At 49.5% G+C, this 19,840-nt stretch overlaps 1 protein-coding gene across 1 annotated transcript; it reads right to left on the bottom strand.

Annotated features, from left to right (window-relative positions):
• Nucleotides 1–3,384: 3,384 nt before the first annotated feature.
• POU4F2 (POU class 4 homeobox 2) lies at nucleotides 3,385–5,180 on the bottom strand. Its single transcript, XM_030271880.4, has 2 exons — nucleotides 4,881–5,180; nucleotides 3,385–4,434 (listed from the first exon to the last, which is right to left on the bottom strand). The coding sequence occupies exons 1-2, from the start codon at nucleotides 5,178–5,180 to the stop codon at nucleotides 3,493–3,495; spliced, it is 1,242 nt and encodes a 413-aa protein (XP_030127740.1). The 3' UTR covers nucleotides 3,385–3,492.
• Between the last annotated feature and the right edge of the window lie 14,660 nt (nucleotides 5,181–19,840).

Genomic DNA, 19,840 nt, shown 5'->3' with positions numbered 1-19,840 from the left:
ACAGAGCTCTGCTACTCCCAGGCTTCATTAAATTTTAATTATCATCCCAGACTGGAGCAAGGAAAGAGGGGGAAGACTGTCCACCTAATTGCAATTGATAAAGGCAAAGAAGCCGAGATATTTTTCCTCGCCGTGTACGCACAGCAGTTGTTTTTGTTGTTGTTGTTGTTTTAATGCGGGCAAAGCCCGTCGAGAGCAGCGTGAGCATCTCCGCCTATGGACCTGCTGTTTACAAAATATGCACGTGAAGGAAAGCCGGGAAGTGATGCTGTAGATGGGTGTTGGGGGAGAAGGGGGGGCTCCTGGAGGATCTGGCGAAAGATCAACGGAAGAGACGAAGACCCTCATTAGAGCTCGTCAGCTTATTGTCTCCCAAAACAAAGCACGCTGGTGCCTCAGCCCTGCTCGGCCCGGGCAGCGGAGGGGCTCCCCTGGCACCTGGCCCGGTTCTCCCGGATCGCGGGCACCTCTGCACCCCCATACAGCCCTCAGCCCCCCGGCTTTTCCGTGCCTTTTCGTTTGTTAATCATCTGCAAGTGCAGGACCGACAGGTACTGGGAGAAGTCGGTTAATTGCTTCAGGTTTTTAATTTGGTAAACTAGAGAGCGATCTATCTCCAGGCAGTAAAAGGTAAAAAATAAAACCCACCGCGTTTGCTTTCTAAGCAGCTTCCTATTATCACATCGCCACTTAATTTTATTTCCATTCTCTCCAAGTTAAATAGAAAGCCGAGCTCACAGGGGAGCTGCCATGTGCCTACAGACTGGGGATGTCAAGCAGAGAGACTCACAGTGCAAAGTTAATTTCAATTCCCGAGGAGGATTTCACATTCTCGCTTGCTCTGACCCACAGTAATTAGCTGAGATAACTAATGATTACTTACTTATTCCTTGTAATTATCTGGATTTAATAATTCGCTGTGTAATTTATTAATTCGCCCGTAATAGCCTTTAAGTGAATGGCTCATTTAAGAGGGCGCAGCGGCGGTTCAGGGGCTGTTCGCTGCTCGCCGCCTTCACCTGCTCGCGGTCTGGGGGGGCTCTGCTGCTTTCGGGGGCCGCCGGGGCCCTGCCCCAGCCGGGCTGCCTATCCCTGCTCCCCTGACGGCCGCTTCCCTGCTTCCTCCTGCCCTCCCTGACCTTTCAGAACGAGCCCCGCGCCCGCGGAGGTTGCGCGGCAGCCCAGCCCACGGGGCAGGGGGCAGAGGGGCACTTCCCGCGTGGGGGGGTCCCGGCGGGCTGCGTGGGACAGCGCCACCCCCTCCCAAAAAGTTGCGAGCCTCGGCCGCGGATGGAGGAGCGGCAACCCGCCCTGCGCGCCCGCGGGGCTGAGCCGTGACGCTGCGGGGCCACCACGGTAACGACAGCGACAAGGGCTGGCAGGGCCGGGAGGGCGTGGGTGCGGACACCGGCGGGGACACCGGGCCCTGCCTCCGCGCCCGCGGAGCCGCCGGCACCCTCGGCGTGCCCGGGCGGCTTTGAAGCTGCAGCTGGAGCTGGTGGCTGGGCGGAATATGAATATTTAATCGCGGTTCGTGTATGATCTCCCTCCTCACCTCACCCGCCGCCGTCGGGTTTTTTTTTTGCTCCCCGGCTTTTGTGAGCGCCGCGCGGGGAAATTACTTTTCCCTTTTCAAATGTGGGGGTTATTTTCGCGCCTTAGCCTGCGAGGCACCCTCGGGTCCCCCTTGTCGGGGGACGGGACGCAGCAGTCGGGGAGCGGGGACACCCCCCAGCCCCGTGTCCCCCCTCCCCGCGCACACACCGAACCGCGGGCGCGGAGCTGTCCCTGGTGCTGCCGCCGCTGTCCTCCGCTCCCCCTGCCCGGAGGCGGCGCGGAGCTCGGGCAGAGGCTGGTGCGGAAAAACAAGAAGCAGCAAACGCGCTTTGCCAATAAAACGTAAAAATCCTGTTTTCTTTTTTTTTAATGAAAGACGATTTTAACAACATTTAAATAACTTAGTACATTACTAGAATAAATAAACCTCCTATTAACAAAACAAAAACAACAAAATTAAAAAAGAAAAAACAAAACAAAAACAAAAACCAACGAAATCGCATCATGTACAGAACTTAAGACTTCAAACAGTCTCGGATAGAATAGCGATACAGCGAAATCTGTAAGAATATATCATTATGTGCGTCAACGCCAATGAAATATTTACAATACATACAGGTACCCGACCGAGTACCCTTAGTTTATTGTTGTTGTTCCAAAAAGAAGTGTACCAAATCGGTTGTGAATTTACAAGCAGTGCAGCCTCGCTTGCTCGCTCCCCTTCCCTACAAATTTTAATTTGGCTTTTCTACAAACAGACTTCCAAAAAGGGACTTTCCTCCGTGGAAAAGTATTGCAATTAAAGGTAATAAATAACCGAACAAACAAATAAATAAATAAATAAATAAGCAATCAGATAATTAAATAAATCACGGAGCCGGTCTGAATACCGTCGCGATACACCTTTGAAATGGAGAAAGACGGATATTGTGCTGGCAAGAAACCCGAAGCGACAATCCCAACCCCCCTCCCTCCCCACCCCCCCAGCGCTGTCACCTACGCGGCCACGTCCTTTCTCACTTCGGGAGCAGCGTGTGGTGGGGACAATATGGGAATCCCCATTAAATATGTAACGCGGTAAACAAATACCTCGGACAGTGAATCAGGCTACACAAATAATGTAGGACATCTACTATAGGGTGCCGACGCCGTACGAATAAGAATACTCGCCAGAGAAATACTTTAGGTTCAGGTGACAATTTACAAATGGCCAAAAGGGACATTCAGAAGAAGAAAAGCTCACGTTCATAAATCCTACCAACACAAAATATTTGATTCTCACTAACAATTTTTTTTACTTTCATCAAGACTTAGATTAAAGAGGTGTAATTAATTAGAATGAGCACAAAATGAAGTTGCTAGAGAGATAAATTAATAATTTACAAGGGGTTGTTTGGCAGTAATCTAATAATAGCTTTTGAAGACCAGTGAACACAGCAGGATCAGCTCTTTCCCTAAGCGTTATAACTTCAGAGAAGGAAAAGGATAATAACCACAGTAAAAATATATATATATTTATATATTTATAATACGCAGTGTAAATGCAGAAAAACCTGCCATCTGTTTTTTTAAATCATTATTATTATTATTATTATTATTATTTAAATCAAAATACTTTTGAGACGTCTCTCGCTGTGCGAAGCCTCAACTCTAGATTCAAGTTTGGGTCCCGAGAAAGCCATGACATGGTGGCCACCCCGCTGCCACCCGGGCGAGGTCTGTTAGCAATAAAAACCAGCGGTACTTGCCGGGGCGGGTCCGGGCGCGGCTCCGCGGGGAAGTTCCCTCCGAAAGTTGGGCGCGGGGCGGGCGGCGGGGTGGGCTGGGGTTGTCTGGGGTTGTTTTCCTCCTTTCCTTTTTGTTGTTCTCGTTGTTTACCGGATTTTCTGTCGGCGGCGGTGGCGCTGATGCTGTCGGTGCTGCTCCGCGGCCGGCTCAGATGCCCGCCGAGTACTTCATGCGCTTCTGCTTCTGACGCTGGTTGCAGAACCAGACGCGGACCACGTTCTTCTTGAGGTCCAGCTTCTCGGCGATGGCGGCGATCTTCTCGGAGGAGGGCCGGGGCTGCAGGGCGAAATAGGCCTCCAGCGAGCGCTTCTCGGGGGCGGCGATGGAGGTCCGCTTGCGCTTCTTCTCCGCGCCGCTGAAGAGCTCGGGCTTGGCCAGTTTCTCGCGGTGGGACTTCTCGGCCTCCTCCAGCCACGCCTGCAGGATGGGTTTGAGGGCGATCATGTTGTTGTGGGAGAGGGTGAGGGACTCGAAGCGGCAGATGGTGCTCTGGCTGAGGGAGCCCACCCCCGGGATCTTCAAGTTGGCCAGCGCCGAGCCCACGTCGGCCTGGGTCACCCCCAGCTTGATGCGGCGCTGCTTGAAACGCTCGGCAAAGGCCTCCAAGTCGCGGGGGTCGGCGTCCACGTCGCTCATGCAGCCCATGTGGGCCGGCAGCCCGTGGGCGTGGGCCATGCCCAGCGCCGCCGGGTGCATGGGGTTCATGCCGGCCATGTGCGGAGCGTGGCCCGGCGTGGAGACCACGGCGCCGTCGGGGGCCGCCATGGCCCCAAGCGCCAGCCCCGGCGTCAGGTGCTCCAAGAGTTCCCCCTCCAGCGCCTGGTGGGGCTGGTGGTGGTGGTGGTGGTGGTGGTGATGGTGGTGGTGGGTGCCCGACAGGGCGGACGGGTGGGAGATGGGCACGGAGGAGGAGGAGGCGGCCGAGGTGCAGGGGATGGTGTTCATGGTGTGGTACGTGGCGTCCGGCTTGAAGGGGCTGTGGTGCGGCGGGTGGTGGTGGTGGCTCTTGCTCGGGGAGACGATGTCCACCGCTGCCAGGGCTTCGGCGCGGGCCAGCAGGCTCTCGTCCAGACCGCCGAATATATTGCTCTGCAATTGCAAATAGAAGGCACACATAACGCTCAGCAGGGAATTCGCCTCCCCGCGCACTCCGCCGTGCCACTAAAACCTTCCCAGCATGTTAAAAGAGAAATCCTGGAGAAAGGAGGGGGGGTGGGGTGGTGGGGGGGGAGGAGAGGAGAGGAGAAGAGGGAGCGAGCGGGGCGAGGGAGCGGGCGCGGCGCGCAGCCGCTCGCACAGAGGAGCCGCGGCGGGCGGGCGGGCGGACGGACGGACGGACACACGCACCAGCCGCACGCAGTATCCCAGGCCATAAAAATTAATACGAGCGGCAAGAGCCGCCGCATGCATAAGTTGGGCGAGCGCCCGGTGGCGCCGAGTGATTTGCTGCACGGCCATGAAAAAATCATCAGGCGGATCCGGGGGGCCGCCGAGGGGCTCCCCTTAAAGCGGGGCGGCGGGCGGCGGGCACCTACCGGAGGGGCGGGCAGGCAGGCCCGCCGCATCGCCTCCGCGCCGCCGCCGCTGCCGCCGGGGCCGGAGCCCGAGCTGGAGCCGGAGCCGCCGCTGCCGCCGGGGCCGGAGCTGGAGCCGCGTCCGGCGGAGCCGCCGCTGCCGGTGCTGCTGGGGGAGCTGGCGGCGGCACCGGCGGCACCGGCGGAGGGACAGGGCGAGGCGGTGTGCAGGGCCGAGTACTTGGTTTCGTGGAGGCCGCCGCCGCTGCCGCCGCCGTGGGGGAGGCCGAAAGGCTGCTTGCTGCTCAGAGACATCATCATGGTGCTCGCCGCCGCCGCGGCCCGGCCCGCCGGCAGCCAGCCGCCGGAGGAGGGCAGGGGCGCGGGGCCGGGGGCCCGAACCCCCCGGAAAAGCCACAGAAGCCCCGCGCCCCCACCCTCCGAAAAATTAAAAAAAAAAAATAATTCCCACTCGCCCCCCAGCCGGCTGCCCTAGCCCCGCCGGGGACGAGAGGGAGAGGCGGCTCCGGCGAGCCGGGGATGCGCGGGGGATGCGCGGGATGCCTCCTGCCCGCCTGCCCGCCCTCCGCCCGGGTGCTCGCCGCTGTCCGCCGCCGCCTCCGCTCCGGCGCCGGCCCTCGCCTCTCGCGAAGTGCCCTCCCTGCCGCCGCGCCGGTGGGTTTTACTCTCTCCCCTCCCTCCCCTCCCCTCTCGCCTGTCACTACAGCCCAACTCCTCGGGAAGGGCTCTCCGCGCCTGCCTCCTCGGCCCTGGCCCCCTCCTCCGCCGCTCCCTGCCCGCCCCCCGCCGCTCCCACGCCCACGCGTGCTCCCACACTCACCGCCGCGCCGCGCCCCGTCGCCTCCCGGAAAGGGGAGGGAAAAAGCCAAAAAGGAAAAAAAGAAAAAAAAAGAAAAAGCAAGGTGGGAGAAGAGACGACCCCACCGCCTCAGATACACCTTCCATGGAAAGAAAAAATAATTTTTAAAAAGGGGGGGGAAAGTCCCGTCCGGGCTCACCACGCACCTACAGCCAGAGTGTCCCGCCGCTGCTCTGGCACCGCTCCGGAGGGCGGCAGGGGCGGGGGATGCGCCGGGCGCTGCGCGGGGACAGTGCGGGGAAAGGCCGGGAGCGGCGGCCAGGGGCTGCCCCCGCCGGCGTCCCCCATCGGCGGGGAGCCGGAGGGATCCTCCCGCAAAAGCGCACCGCTATCCCGCCAATTTCCCATGCCTGTCTAACAGGAAAAGAAGAAAAGTAAAAGGAAAAATAAAAAAAAAAAAAAAAAAAAAAAGAGAGAAAGAAATCGGGGAAAGTCCGTTTTCCTGGAGGTGGTCGGGTTTATTTCCATGATTTTCGCTTTGCAGCAGAAGGTTAAAATAAGTGCTTAGGTGTTTAATTTCTCACCTAAACAGCAGACTTGGTAATTTTAAGGGAAATAAAAAAAATTACATTGTATCAGCTCTCACTGTCGCCAGCTCGGAGAAATGAAATAAATCAAAGTTAAAAGCTTGAGTATCATTTAATTATGGTGTGAATAGCGCTTGGAAAGAAGTAGAACAACATCTCTAAACAAATTATGGCCGGGCCAGGAAGGAATTATTAGATTGAAATTTCATTTAGGCTCGGGAGACACGGCGCTTCAATATGTAATCTGTTATGCCTCATCTGATTTGTATGCTTAATTCAGCTTGACGAATTTATTAGTTTTCATAATAGTAAAAAAATTGAGGAGCACTATGGGCTAATGCATTGTGTGTACTATAAATTGTATGTCACCGTTGAAAGGCTGAAGTCTATAGAAATCTTTTATTAATGACAACATAGGAAAGAGGATTTTCTTGCAAGCCTTTAAGGAGTTCATGCCAAACCTCCGCGCTTCGTGTCTCGGTAGGCTATTAACATATCGTCATACTAATTAGGCTACTTCATGAGTGATATAATTTCAAACTTTAAATTATGTTCTAATTAACAAGGGTTGTCCAATTTGCTTAATCTTCAAAAGGCTTTTGGCTTGTCTAATTAGTCTAAAGCATCGAGCATCTCCAACGCTCTAGAAAGAGCCCTCAATAATATTTTGCGCGTTTTGAGGCGATCGCGGGCCGTGCCCGCGCGGGGTGCGGCCTGCCCGTGGCTGGCAGGGCTGGCAGGGCTGTCAGGGCTGTCAGGGCTGGCAGGGCTGGCAGGGAGGCCGCTGTCCCCCCCTCCCTCCGCCGGGGTCCCCGCAGCGCGCCCGGCCGCTCCTGCGCCCCCGCCTCCCCGGCAGCGGCCGCAGCGCTGCGCGCCTCGGCGCGGGCGTGCCGGGAGGTGTGCGGGAGAACAAGGGGATGCTCCCGCTTCCCGGCGAAGAGAAAAAAAAAAAAGGGGGAAAAAGAAAAAGAAGAAGAAGAAAATACCTCATTGGCACGGGGAGGTCCGAGGGCAGCCAGCCTGGCGGGTGCGCGGAGCCGGGGAAGGGGGTCTGCCCGCCCGGCTCTCCTGCTCAACTTTGGCGGAGAGAAATGCGAGGAGGACTCCCCCCCCCGCCCCCCGCGCTATACATTTAACCCCTCCCGCACTGAGTTTAATTACTCGCAATAGTTGTTCTAATGTATGCTGTCACACGGGAGAATTGAGAACGCATATCGTTAATACGAATTAATCTTGATTTTAATAGCAACTGACAACCGATCTCCAAAACGCCGAGCTCTCATCGCCGCTCCGAACGGCCGCCACCGGGACGCGGAGCGCCGCGGCCGCATAGCTGGGCCAACTTTCCTCGGTGCCGGGCCCGGGGTGACCCCGGGAGTCCCCGCGGTGGCTCTCCGCGCTGCGGGACTCGCCGCGGCTCTGGCCCCGCGCAGCGCCGCGCTGCCGCTCTGCCCGCTGCCGGCAGCGCCCTGCCCGCAGCTCCACCGCCCAGCAACTTCCCATTCCCCTCCCTTTTCTTCGTGATTTTGTTTATTTGTTTGTGTTCAGGGTGTTGGAGTTTTTCCGTGGAGCCCCCGCGCTGCCCATCCGCACCCGCCGCCCGGAGTCGGGAGGGGCGCCGGGGGGAGCCGCAGCGGCCGCGGAGGCTCCGCCGCCCCCCGGCAGCTCGGCGGCCCCGCGGGCCCGCAGCCGCCTCTGAGCGCCGCTGGGCCGCCTAAATAAAAGGAGAGCCCCCCTCCAACTTACCCATGCCCACACCCTGACCCACGCAGACATCTGGGGAGAAATCACTGTCGCCTCTCATGTATCCATGTTCTGATTTACGATTAAAATTTAAAGACGCGCATTCATATTTTACCGAACTTAATGCGCCCTATGAATTTTTAATCCATTAAGATGCGGGCTACACTTTGAGCAAACTCTACCTTTGTTTTGAGGGCAGGGCAGCGCCGGTCCCGGCCCTGCCGCCCGGTGCCCGACACCGCTCCCGGCCCCCGCCGCCTCCGGGACGCTCTCCCGGGATTCTGGGCACGGGGGGCGACCCAGCCCCGCTGCGGCGGGGGCTCTGCGGATGCGGACAGATGCACCGGCCCGGGGGTATCCCCGCACGCCGGCGGTGCCTCGGCATCCCCGGGCCCCTCAGTGCCGCCAGCCCGGCATCGCCGCCCGCACCGGCCCCTGCTCTCCCTCTCCCAAATCTCCTCTCCCGCTCCAAATCTGCGGCCGCGCCGCCGCCGCGAGCCGAGTCAAGTCACGAAGTCAAACTTCAAGCCCGGAACGATCAATGAAGAGTTTTGCCGTCCGTGGCGCCTCGTGCTTCCTGGCACTAAAATAAATGCAAGAAATCGAAACTTAATTACTTGAAAGAAATCCAGAAATCCCTCTGCATAATTTATCCAGGCATTTTTTCGTGGCGTTTGTGTTGAATGCACGCGTTTGACTCTGCACACTCCTCTCCCCAGCGCTGCCCCCCCACCCCGGCAGGAGCGGGGCGGTGGCCGTGCGGGGGGGGGGGGGGGGGGTACCCCGATCCCCTGGCTGAGAGGCGAGGAGGGAAGAGAAATCCGCATTTGTGCCCCTCTCTTTTCCGCCATCCGAGAGCATCTCCTGGGGCAGGGTGGCAAACGGGAACCTCTCCTCCCTGCCTGCGGGGTCCGAGCCCTGAGCCAGGCACTCCGCGGGTATTTTCTGACCAGAGGTGCCTGGCGTAACAAGCTGCATCTCCTAAGCAGAAAGGAGACGTGCCAATAAAGCAACTCAGTTATTCTGACAAATGTGCCCCCTGTCTTTGATGATCCCCCCGTGGATCCCATATTCCTTCTCACGGATGGGGTACGACACCTGGAAGCTGGGGGTGGGACGCTGACTGGTGATGCAGCCGTGGCCTCCCCATTTGCCATCCAGCCCGGCTGATGAGAGCCCTGCCCGGTGAGCCTTTCGCTGAATTCATTAGAACTGGAAGTCTGCTGGCTCGGGAGCAAACTTTATCAACGACACCTCATTGAGAACTTGAAGTAATGTTATGAAAGAATGAAAAATACATTTGGGAGCTGCCTGGAAACTGAAGTACATTCTGATTTAACTTACATTAACAGAAACCTAATGTAGAAGTGAAGGGATCTAACAAAACCATTAATAATTTAAAAATAATTACAGATAGTCTATCCTTACTATTCACAACCACTCAACATTTTAGACAAAGAAAGCTGAATATTCTTCGTGGGAGAACGATGTGAGCAGATTGCTAAGCAGGAGTCATCCAGCTCACACTGCCTCTCCTCTGCTGACACACACTGCACATTCCCCACAGCACCCAGAACACCATTCCAAAACTGTTTTTCCAAGAGGGAGGATGGAGGTGGAGGCAGGGCCTGTCTTTCTACAGGGTTTTTTAGCATTCACTTTTGCACATTCATTTTGGATTTCAACCCCTCCTCTTTGCTGGGGCTTCTGTTTGAGGTGGGCCCAGAGTGGCAGGGGAGACCAAGAACACTCACACACCTTCTCAGGCTTTTCCAAGGCTCTGCCAGCCCTGGAGACCTCAGGAAAGGTCATCCATAGCCTTGACTAACACCAGTGGCAATGGTGACTCTCCTGCCCTGAGTCATCTAGCTGGTATCAGCACAGCAATCACCTGCTTGACTTGCCATGGCGCTGTACAGAAGTTATTTTTAATACATTCATTTTCATTCCAGTTTCCATTGTGTGCTTTATAGCTCAAGGGTTGTGAGTGTCCTGCAAGGCTGTGATCTTGCCTGTATTTCTGATAGTTTGGATTTGGGTTTGGGGGTTTTTTTGAGATATACCTGCTGTTCAAACACTGTAAAATTAGAGCAGCTGGATATGCAGCAGACTTCACTGCTCTTCCTTACAGATCAAGATAAAATTGTAAAGAGGGAAAATCAGACATAAAGTGGCTTCTAAAGGAAAAGAAAGACTGGATAATACAAAGCAGATAAATTCAGATCTAACTCTCAGAGAAGCACAGGAACCCACCTTACAGACAGTCTCACAGGTGGGAGCTCTCCCTAACCACATTCCCAGCTCCTACTTGTATTGAAAACATTAAGACCTCATGTATCATTAAAAAAAAAATCCTATAAATCACACTGTGAATGTCCTTGGGACTCTACTCTTGCTGATTTAGACAAAACCCTGGTATCTTAGATTAGCCTTCATTAATTATTTTCATTAATTCCCCTTGTTATAGATGTATTATCACAAATCATATTCCAAACACATTCCCTAATTAAACATGAAATTCCTCTCTCCCTCCCTCTGTATGCCATTTAACTGGAGCAATGAGGATGCCTGCGTTCAGCCTGGTGCCTGGAGGCTGGTGCCAGGCACTCAGTGCAATGAAAGATGGTGCTTGCATTTCAGATATCTTTCAGGGTTTGCTCTAACTTAGGGAAAATGTTGTGGTTTTTAATTTCATCACCAACATGGCCATGTCCTCAGCTCAGAGCTCTTAGACCTTGTACATTTTCAGTGTCTTCCATCTACTTCTTCAGTGTCTTCAAGAAAAATATTATTTGTTTTTCTCCCCCTTCTGCCATGCAATGTATTGGCTGATCTCCTTACAGGTCCCCAGGATTCACCAGGTAGCCTTCTCCTTCCAGCCAGGAAGAAAAAAAATGTGACAGTTGATATGCCTTGGAAAAGGTGATGAAAACCTTATGTTTCTGAGCAGGAACAGTTGTGTAACTGGGTTGGGATTGTACCTCTGAGCCATTAAATAGTGTGTTAAAATACTTATTTAGGGAGATAGGGTCATGTGGCCTGTGATATTTGGTGTGCGCCATGCCATGGACTGTGCTGTCACAGTCTCTGTAGTTTTAGTGAGCTCTGGCATGGACTCATCCATGAATGTGTAGTGGAAAATGTCTGGGAATTTTTCTGTTTTCTCCCTTTGATTCATTGTTCACACAGAGTGTGGTGGGACTGGAACCTAACTGGTGGGGAAGCCAGACTAGGACCAGCATCTTCTGGAAATATCAGATGTATGCTGGAGCATCTGCCCCTGCAAGGCCAGGCACACTGGGCTCAGACCTAGTCCTTGAAAACCAGGCTTTAATTCCCAGTAGATAAATCTGTGCATAACAGCAATGATAATGTTGGGGGTGTCCACCTTACATGTGGGCACAGACACTCAGCCAAATTTTATTCAAAGCTAATCACAAATCCTCTTTATTTTATATTGGTTAAAATTCAGTGGAAATCCTTTCCACCTTTTGTACAACCTCTGGGCACACATCAAAGCCCTTCCCTTCCCTTCCCACACAGAGCACGGACAGACATCCACCTGTGCTCCCTATCCCTTTTTATAAATGAAGTATTGTACGTTTTGAAGACTGTTAATAAAGTGAAATCAAGTTGTGAAACGCATCTGCAGCTTGCATCAACATTTCCTGTTGGAAGCAGTGGGTTAGGAGTGTGTTATCACGTGTCTCCCCCAGTCCTGAGACAGCCATCGAATTCCACTGAAATCTCTTACAAAGGCAATCAAGACGATCAATGGGAGTTTTGCCAGGAACATCAAAGCTTATTAAATGGTTCTGTGTTAAGAACTGCAAACACACAGACATGCAGGAAAGAAGACAGCTCAGAAAATGATACTGTGAAGGTAAAGAAAAATTGAAGAAAAAAAAATTATACCCAGAAAAAAATTACAAGGGATTAATAATTGACAGATGTATGTACAGCCAATCCAAAGCAGAATTTAAAATGCAGAAAACTCAGTCCATAGCATGTAACACAAACTTCTGTAGAGGTGCTTACTCACAAGAGCTTCTATCCACACATCCTGCTTTAAATATTTTGGTGAATTGAACTAAATTAATATTTAACTGCTTTACTGTTTTTTTTTTGACAGGGGAGACCTGGGACAGCACAAAGATGCTGTCATTTGAAACCTTTCAAATCACCAAGCTGCATGTGTGTGACTCTGTGTCTGTTGCTGTGTATATACAGAAAATGTAGAATCAAATAGTATTTTTATTTGTTAATCCCTTAGCAGTTCTGTTGCCTGGTAGGTGCCTTGACATGCTGAACTTACTTGAGTAAAATTCATTTGCTTTCCTTTTTTAGGCCAGCATGTTTCCTTGGGTAAGTGAATTTGTTGCTGCACACCCATGAGAGGAGGAGGAAACACTTCCTAACAGGTCCCAGCATCCCTGTCTTTCCCAGTGACCTGGGCTTCCAGAGTGCTCCCCTGCCTTTGAAAATGCTCCTGTTGGCTTCAGACACTCTCGGCCAGAGTAGGCCAAAATGATGGGGAGGGTTTTGGCCTTTTGTGGTGGTTTGTTGGTTTTTTGTTTGTTTGTTTGTTTTTGTTTTTGTTTTTTTGGATAATTTTTTTATAAAGCATAGTGTTTCCGGTTTTTTTTGCTCGATATAATTTTTAATAATATTTCTGAACGAGGAGGCTGGAGCTGAAGAAGCTTTTACAACCATTTGAAGTTGTCTGCTGTAAGTGCTGACAGCTGCGCGATGGCTTTTAGTGAGGGGGGAGGGACTGGGAGTGCCCTGCTCGGAGTCGGGTGGGACCCCGAGGGGGTTCCAAGGCAGAGTGGGGAGGGGAGGGGAGGGGAGGGGAGGGAAGGGAAGGGAAGGGAAGGGAAGGGAAGGGAAGGGAAGGGAAGGGAAGGGAAGGGAAGGGAAGGGAAGGGAAGGGAAGCACCACACCCCCCCCCCCACCCCCATCCATATAAACACAGCTGGGGCAATCAGAAAATCAACACAATTTGTGGTAGTGAGTGGAAGGTTTGGGGCTTTTGGGGGGGGTTGTTTTGGCTTTGCTTTGTTTGTTTTCTTTTTTTGTTTGTTTTGGTTTTTGTTGTGGGTTTTTTTGGTTGTTTTTTTTTTTTTTCCCCAGTGCTCCTGTGGCCCTTTCTCCCTCCGTGGTCCCAGTGATACTTTAGGGCCGTGGGGGCCAGCGACAGCCAGAGTTAATTTGTGTTGCCATGACCCTGGGGAGCCCTGGAAGTTTGCTCTGGGGAGGGTGACTCTTGGAAATGCCTCCAGAGGGTTGGGCTGGGTGTCCAGGTGTTGGCATCTTCTGAGTGCCTGGCCCTACTGCCTGCTTCTAGAGAATTGGGAAAATTCCTCTCCTCAGCCAGAGCCAAAAGCAAATCCTCCTTCAGGTGGCCAGCAGGGTGTTGGGACTCACCTACTGCAAGGATCATGCAAGAGGTGTATCTTGGAATGAAATAGGCTTGAGATCTTACTTCACATCTCTCTAATACCTGGTGCCCTTCTGTGTCCCCAGAAGGATATTTCATGGCATGTCACAGTATTTTGCAGGGCTTGGGTCAAGTGCAAAAGAGGCTTTTGCTCAGAATACTTAAAAATGGACCAGAAGACTAGAAAAGTTCAGGAGGTTGACAAATGAGGGTTACGTGCCTAAAGGTTAAAGCCACTGAAGTTCATCAATTAGCAAGGCCCAGCTGCATTAGATACTAAAAGGTGGTAGTGAGAAAAGCCCAGAACAGGTGGGTAGAAAGAATATCTTCCTGCAGGCAAGTGAGGGAAAGGAAATGATGAAAAGAGTTTTGCTCCATTTGATTCACAGTTGTGCTCCAGCTGTGGATAGAGTCTTGCTTGGGGAGGGAGGCAGGCAGGGGTGGCTTGGGAGCTGCTGCAGAGGTCAGAGGACTTGTGTGGGGTTTGATGTTCAGTATTCATACAGCTGTGTTTTAGCAGGGTGAGCTCTCTACACATGGCTGTCGTTTTCAGAATCTTGTAGATAAGCTGTGTCAGCACAGCTTTTATAAATCCCATTTTTACTGAAGATTTATGATGTAGCTGTAAATGTGTGCTCTGGACTGGTATCTTCTACAGGGGTTTTAGTGAGGAGTCTTATTTTTAGAGGGTTAGTGCATTTATTTTCCATGCCTAAGATACACGATGGAAAATGTAATTTATAATGTGGCATAATGAAAATGGATGATGTTGCAGGGGATAGCAGACTTTCTCCTGTACCTGCACAATATATCTTTTTGGTAACATTTTGACAATGATTTTGCATGTGCACTGAGGTGGTAACAGTGGGTCAGGGAACAGAAGTGTTGACCTTGACCATAACCAAGACCACTATTCATATATAAAGAAGCCAAGCTGGTTAACGGGGGAGAGAAGAAGTATTAATTCAGCAAAGGTACATGACTAGATTTTGCTTTTATTTATTCCATTTTAAGTCAGAAAAAAAAATCAAGTGAATTGGAAGCATCTTTGCTGCCTTAATACAAGTGTGAGTGCTCCAAACATTTCAGTGTTCTTTAAAAATTCAGCCAGACCTGGGAATATCTGGGTAGCTTTCTTCTGAGAGCTGAGATGTGCTGCTCTTTGGCAAGACTATCTGTTTTAAAGAGGCAGTCCAATGTTTCATTTAGCTTCAAAACTGGCTGCAATTGTTTGAATTTGTGTCATGTTGCCTTACCCGTTGTAAGGCAAAATTTCATTGCAATAATCAACTTTTTTTTTTAACTTATTTTCACAAATTGAGCTGTTCTCTGTATGATGATGGAAAACAATAGATCTCTGTATCTGTATGAACAGTTGCTGGTTTTCCTTGAACTTGGGGATTTAAGGTGCCACTGGCCTCTGCAGAGCAAAAGGAAATGCAAGATGAAAGCAGGACTGGTGCATTTTTGATGGGCAAGGCTCCTGCCAAGTCAAAGACCAGCTATCAAATCAGAGTTTGAGCTGAACCTAGAGGAGAGACAAGCTGCACTAGTAGCACTAAAACTAAGGAACTGCTAAGTGGAATTTGCAGTCTTATTTTGGTGGGGAAGTTTGCTTATTTTTTCTTTATTTTTCTCACTAAAGAAATTGTTTATGAGCCAGAGACTACAAAACTCAATCCTTGAGTGTATGCACACAGTTACCTCTTGAAATCATCATCGCTTTATGTTATGCAAGCAGAAATTCCTATGTAAGTTAGCATTTCCCTAGCTTGTTAGTAAATGTATGTATGAATTGGACCTTAAATCCTATACTGGCACCCATCAGAATATTAAGATTTCAGGTTATAGCAGAGCTCAGGTTAGGGCTATAATATCATTTTTTGAAACCTTTCCAGTAGTAAAGTAACCTACCCCCAACTATAACTTAACAAAAAAAAATTATTTCAGGTTTTGGGATTTCCTTGCCAGCTCCTTTCTTCCCCTTCTTTGACAATTTGTCTAAGTAGGAGCAAGAAAGAGGAAATATCCCCTTTTTAGATGAATCACCACCAAGAGTTTTGCACAGGCCATAAATGAAAATCGAGTGTTTATCTGAAAGAGAAGCAACTTTATGTCCCTTTTAGATTGCTAAAATTTTGCTGTTCAGAATTTGCTTGAAGACTACCAATAGTTTGTTTATGCGCAAATAAGTTTTTTGATTTGTTTTTTCTTTTTAAATTTGTTCCTGATTGCTATAATCTGTCATGAAAAGTGAGAACAGCATTTTAAAGCTGGTAGGATGGTGAGATCACAGGTGATGGCAATGCAGGATGTGAGAAGGCAGCAGATGCCTTCTGAGGGTAGCTTTTGTTATTTAGAATGGTCTGCGTTTCATGGGACAAGCAGTAGAGGACAGAGAGCACTTGGTGCGAGAGGGTAAAAAGGAAGCCACTGCTTCTTCAGGATGAAGATTTTATTCCTCTGGTGAGGTAAGAGTTAGTGCTGTAAGGGGTGAGGCTTTAAAACTTTTTGTGAGTCCTTGACTCTGCAGAAGGAAAATCTTCCTTCAGGACTGGTCTGAGGTATGGAATAAGCACACCCAAGAACTGGGGACTGATGCTTACCATCTTCTAACTTAGGTCTCACTCTTTTGACTTGCTGGTACAGAAATCTCATGCTCATCACCAAAACAAAGTGAAATAGAGGGGGGCTATAGAAACATGAAAATCTAAGCAAATAAAAAAAATCTAAGCATTAAAAAGATACCCTCATCCCAGTCATTCATCAGGATGTAAGGAAGCAGAGTGACCCCATGGCAGTCATTACTTGCACAGCTTAACTTAGCCCCCATAGCAGCACCTAGATGCTCCAGTCCTGAGCATTGACAGCTGGAGAGAAGGGAGAGGTCCCAATAGGATACAGGCAGGTGCTTGCTGCCCCTGTGAGCTGCCAGGACCTCATGAGGAGGCAGAGCTGTCAAGAGGATGAGTTTGCTTTGGATCAGTGTGATGGTTCTGTTATCATAAACTCAGCGAGGGAAGTCTGGGTTTGCATAACTGTGAGGGAGAGTCCTGAGAGGAGGTGTTGGGTGTTCAGGCTCAGTCTGTCACACACTCAGACTGTGGGTGGTTGGAGAATGCAATTTTTAGAAGCAATTAACACAAGGGAAAAATCCCTCTGACGTAGGTGAAGCAAATATACATTTCAGTGCTAATTCAAAAGAGGTTTTTGTCTTTCCACTTAGCTAATGCAGTCCAGGAATTTACTTTTTTTTTTCTCTCAATTGGAATTGAATCAAGATTTTAATCCCATTTATTTCAAGATCATGCTCTTGAAAATCCTAAACAAAAATGCTCTGGCTCCAGATTGATAAACAATGGGTTCAGGGCATAGAAACCAGCCACTGATAGCTGTTTTCTGTTTGAAGTTTTTTGCTGGCTCCAAATTTTTGGCAGTTCAGACTTCCTAGGCCCAGCTGCTATCCAGCCTGGTAACCACCACAAACTCATTTTTCCTGTTGTTACTCTATCATGTTCAGTGAGAATCTGACTGCAAACAGTTGAAATCAGATACTAATTTCCTCTGTGTAGGGCATCCTGTTTGTCTTGGAGTTAATTGAACACAGGAGATTTGGCAGTAAGTGGACTTGATAATTTTGATTTTCATAAGAAGCTGACCAACCAATGTCAGTGGAGAACAACTCCACTTATTTACTTTAAATCATCAAGCAGCTTTAGTCACAATGGTGACACATGAGCTTGAGGCTGCCTGGTCTTTTCCATGCAGGAGTGGGTCCTGGCAGAGCCCATCCCTGGCCCCTGGAGCTCAGGGGGATGGTGCTGAGCTGTCAGTTCTTCAGAGTCACTGCTGTCCTCTGGTGCACATTTATGTGCTGAGAAACACAACGAGTGCTGGCTTCTGGCTGGGGTCTTCAGAGGCCGCTGCAGCACCAATAAGTAAAAGTTAATTGCAAATTTATTTCCACACAGCAAAAAAGGAAAAACACTTGGGGCCAGTTTCCTTTAAAGAAAAGAAGAGGAAAAGCCTGTTCTACACCCATTTGATTAACCTGTGCTGTTAATCACTGCCAGGTTTATGAATCTCTATTATAAACTTGTTACTCTAAGGGGTTTCAGTTCAGTGATTGAGAAACAGCTTTAGGTCCTGAGTAGGTAAGAGTAACAAGAAGTACAAATAGCATCACTGAGTCTTTGAAGAGGTGTACAAATAATTAGCAACATATTTCACGTGGACTCTTTAGTCAAGATATCCTGTCAGACCTTGGATTTTATCAGAACATGACAAAAATGTAGAAAGAGCTCTATGTTTATTCCAGCATAACAATGTTGATACCTAAAATAATTTGCTGCGTTAGGAGCTATTTTAGGTCACAGGTAACAGCTCTGCACTGCTGAACTGCTCTATCTGCTGAGGCTTCTTCAGAAAGCAGAAGGTATCTGAAAGGTTCTTTACACTCTTGTGTCTTTTGAATTTTTAGATCCTTATTTCATGGTTGCAAAACATATAACATAGGTGAAAACCTGAACTGCGTCTTAATAAAGTGAAATGATGAATAAATAGTAGCCCAATGCAACTTCAGGAGATGGAGGGTAATACAGCAGGTAAAATAGAAAACACAGGTGGGAACTTCTCAAAACCCTCTGGTGGGTGGGCACAAGGGGGAACACAAATGAACAACCTCTAGGACACATCCTGCCTTACACATCCCTGCCCACAGCAGTGGGGCTGGAACCAGATGATCTTCAAGGTTGCCTTCCAACTCAAACCATTCTATGGTTCTGTGGTACCCATGTATCTCACTCTAAGGTGACAAAAACATTCTTCTTAGTAATAAACAATTAGCACAAAGTGTAATGAAAAATACCATAGCTTGATTTAACGTCATTCCAGTTGGCTGAAGTTTGCTGTTTATTCTGGTTTTTTTCCTGTTTAAATGGAAAAACAATTTGCCTAAAAAGGGCAATTCCTTCTGCTCTCCCATATTCAAGCACTAATCCCAATCTCTGGGGAACAGCCCCACCTCCTTGCATATGGCCTTGCTTACTCCTACATGGAGGACCTCAGTGGGCTTTAGCATGAGTTTTGTCCAAGGGAAAGTTAATTTAATTCACTCAACATCACCCAGCACCTGCTGGTATGTGTGGGCAACGTGAGCAATCCCTGCACTCAGATGCAGAGGTAGTTTTAGCAGAAGTGTGTTGGTCTCTGATACTTTCAGAAATGCTAATGGGACTTCCATGAAGTCTGGACTTGGAATTTAGAAACTAAATCCAGGATTAACTTCAGTTGTCTAGAGTACCTTCTCTATTAACCTGAATAGAATCAAGAATTCACTTTTCACTTTTTCTACCAAGGCTTTCTGCCCAGCTTTGAAGTTTGCAAGAATAAATCAAATTCAAAGAGTGAACTTCATTTTTATCTCCAGTTCAAATGCTTGGGCTGAGTGGTGATAATCCAAGTGTGAGATCACAGATCAGTGAATTTCTAAGTTGTGGACATGAGGCATTTTCTGCCCCTTCTGCTTGCTTTGGGAATTACACAGACCTGTTTGAATAACAACTACAGTTAGTTTTTAAAATCTTTCGTGCCTGTGCGCATTTGTGTTTTAAGAGACTAGCACTTAGGCATCAGGCAAAACACCCAGATAGATACAAAGACAGGTTTTCTCCTTAACAAAGCTTATCCTTCCCACCCTGCTTTCAACCTGGAAGAAACGCTGTAGAAATCCATGAGCATTACAAAGGCAAAGTGTGTGATGGAAAAAGCAGGTCTGTATTTTTTGGTGTGCTTCAGTCTTTTCTGCTGTCTGCTGGAAGCTGACATTAACTTGTATTTTTCATACCCCCAGTCAGACTGACTTATTTGGTAGCCACCTCCATGGTGAGTTTGGGTGTTATTCCTGCAGTAGCCCACAGGGCAGGTATTACCCTTGACAAGTGAGTGGAAGCAGTGCCACTCAGCCATTGGTTTTTAATCTGCTAACCAGGGAAATGAGCCTTTTAAGTGCCTGACTTGCAGGAGGTCATCATTAGTCTGTCAAGGTATTCCTTTGCTGCTGTCTTCTAGAAATGTATTTGATATGGCAACTCCCAGTTACGCTGTTTTGAGCAGACAAGACATACTGTTTATGAAAATAGACTTCTTAAAAGCAAGCTGCGGTGGCTGGTAAAGGAGGAGAGGTTGTTTACAATATTTTAAGCCAAGCGGTTCCTTTGGCAGGAGGTTTTCTGTAACAAGTGAGAACAACAAGAATTGGCTCTCTCAGCACTTCAACAAGCAGAGATTTTTGTCTGTAATGAGAAGAATGAGACTTGTTTGACATAAACTACAAAACAACACAGCAAAGATGAAGAAGGAGGGCAGAAATACAATACTGAAGGTGAGAAG

The sequence above is a fragment of the Taeniopygia guttata genome, chromosome 4 (assembly GCF_048771995.1).
Source record: "Taeniopygia guttata chromosome 4, bTaeGut7.mat, whole genome shotgun sequence".
Lineage (NCBI taxonomy): Eukaryota > Metazoa > Chordata > Aves > Passeriformes > Estrildidae > Taeniopygia > Taeniopygia guttata.
The sequence above is the reverse complement of the archived record's forward strand: the minus strand, read 5'-3'. Positions and strand labels throughout refer to the sequence as shown.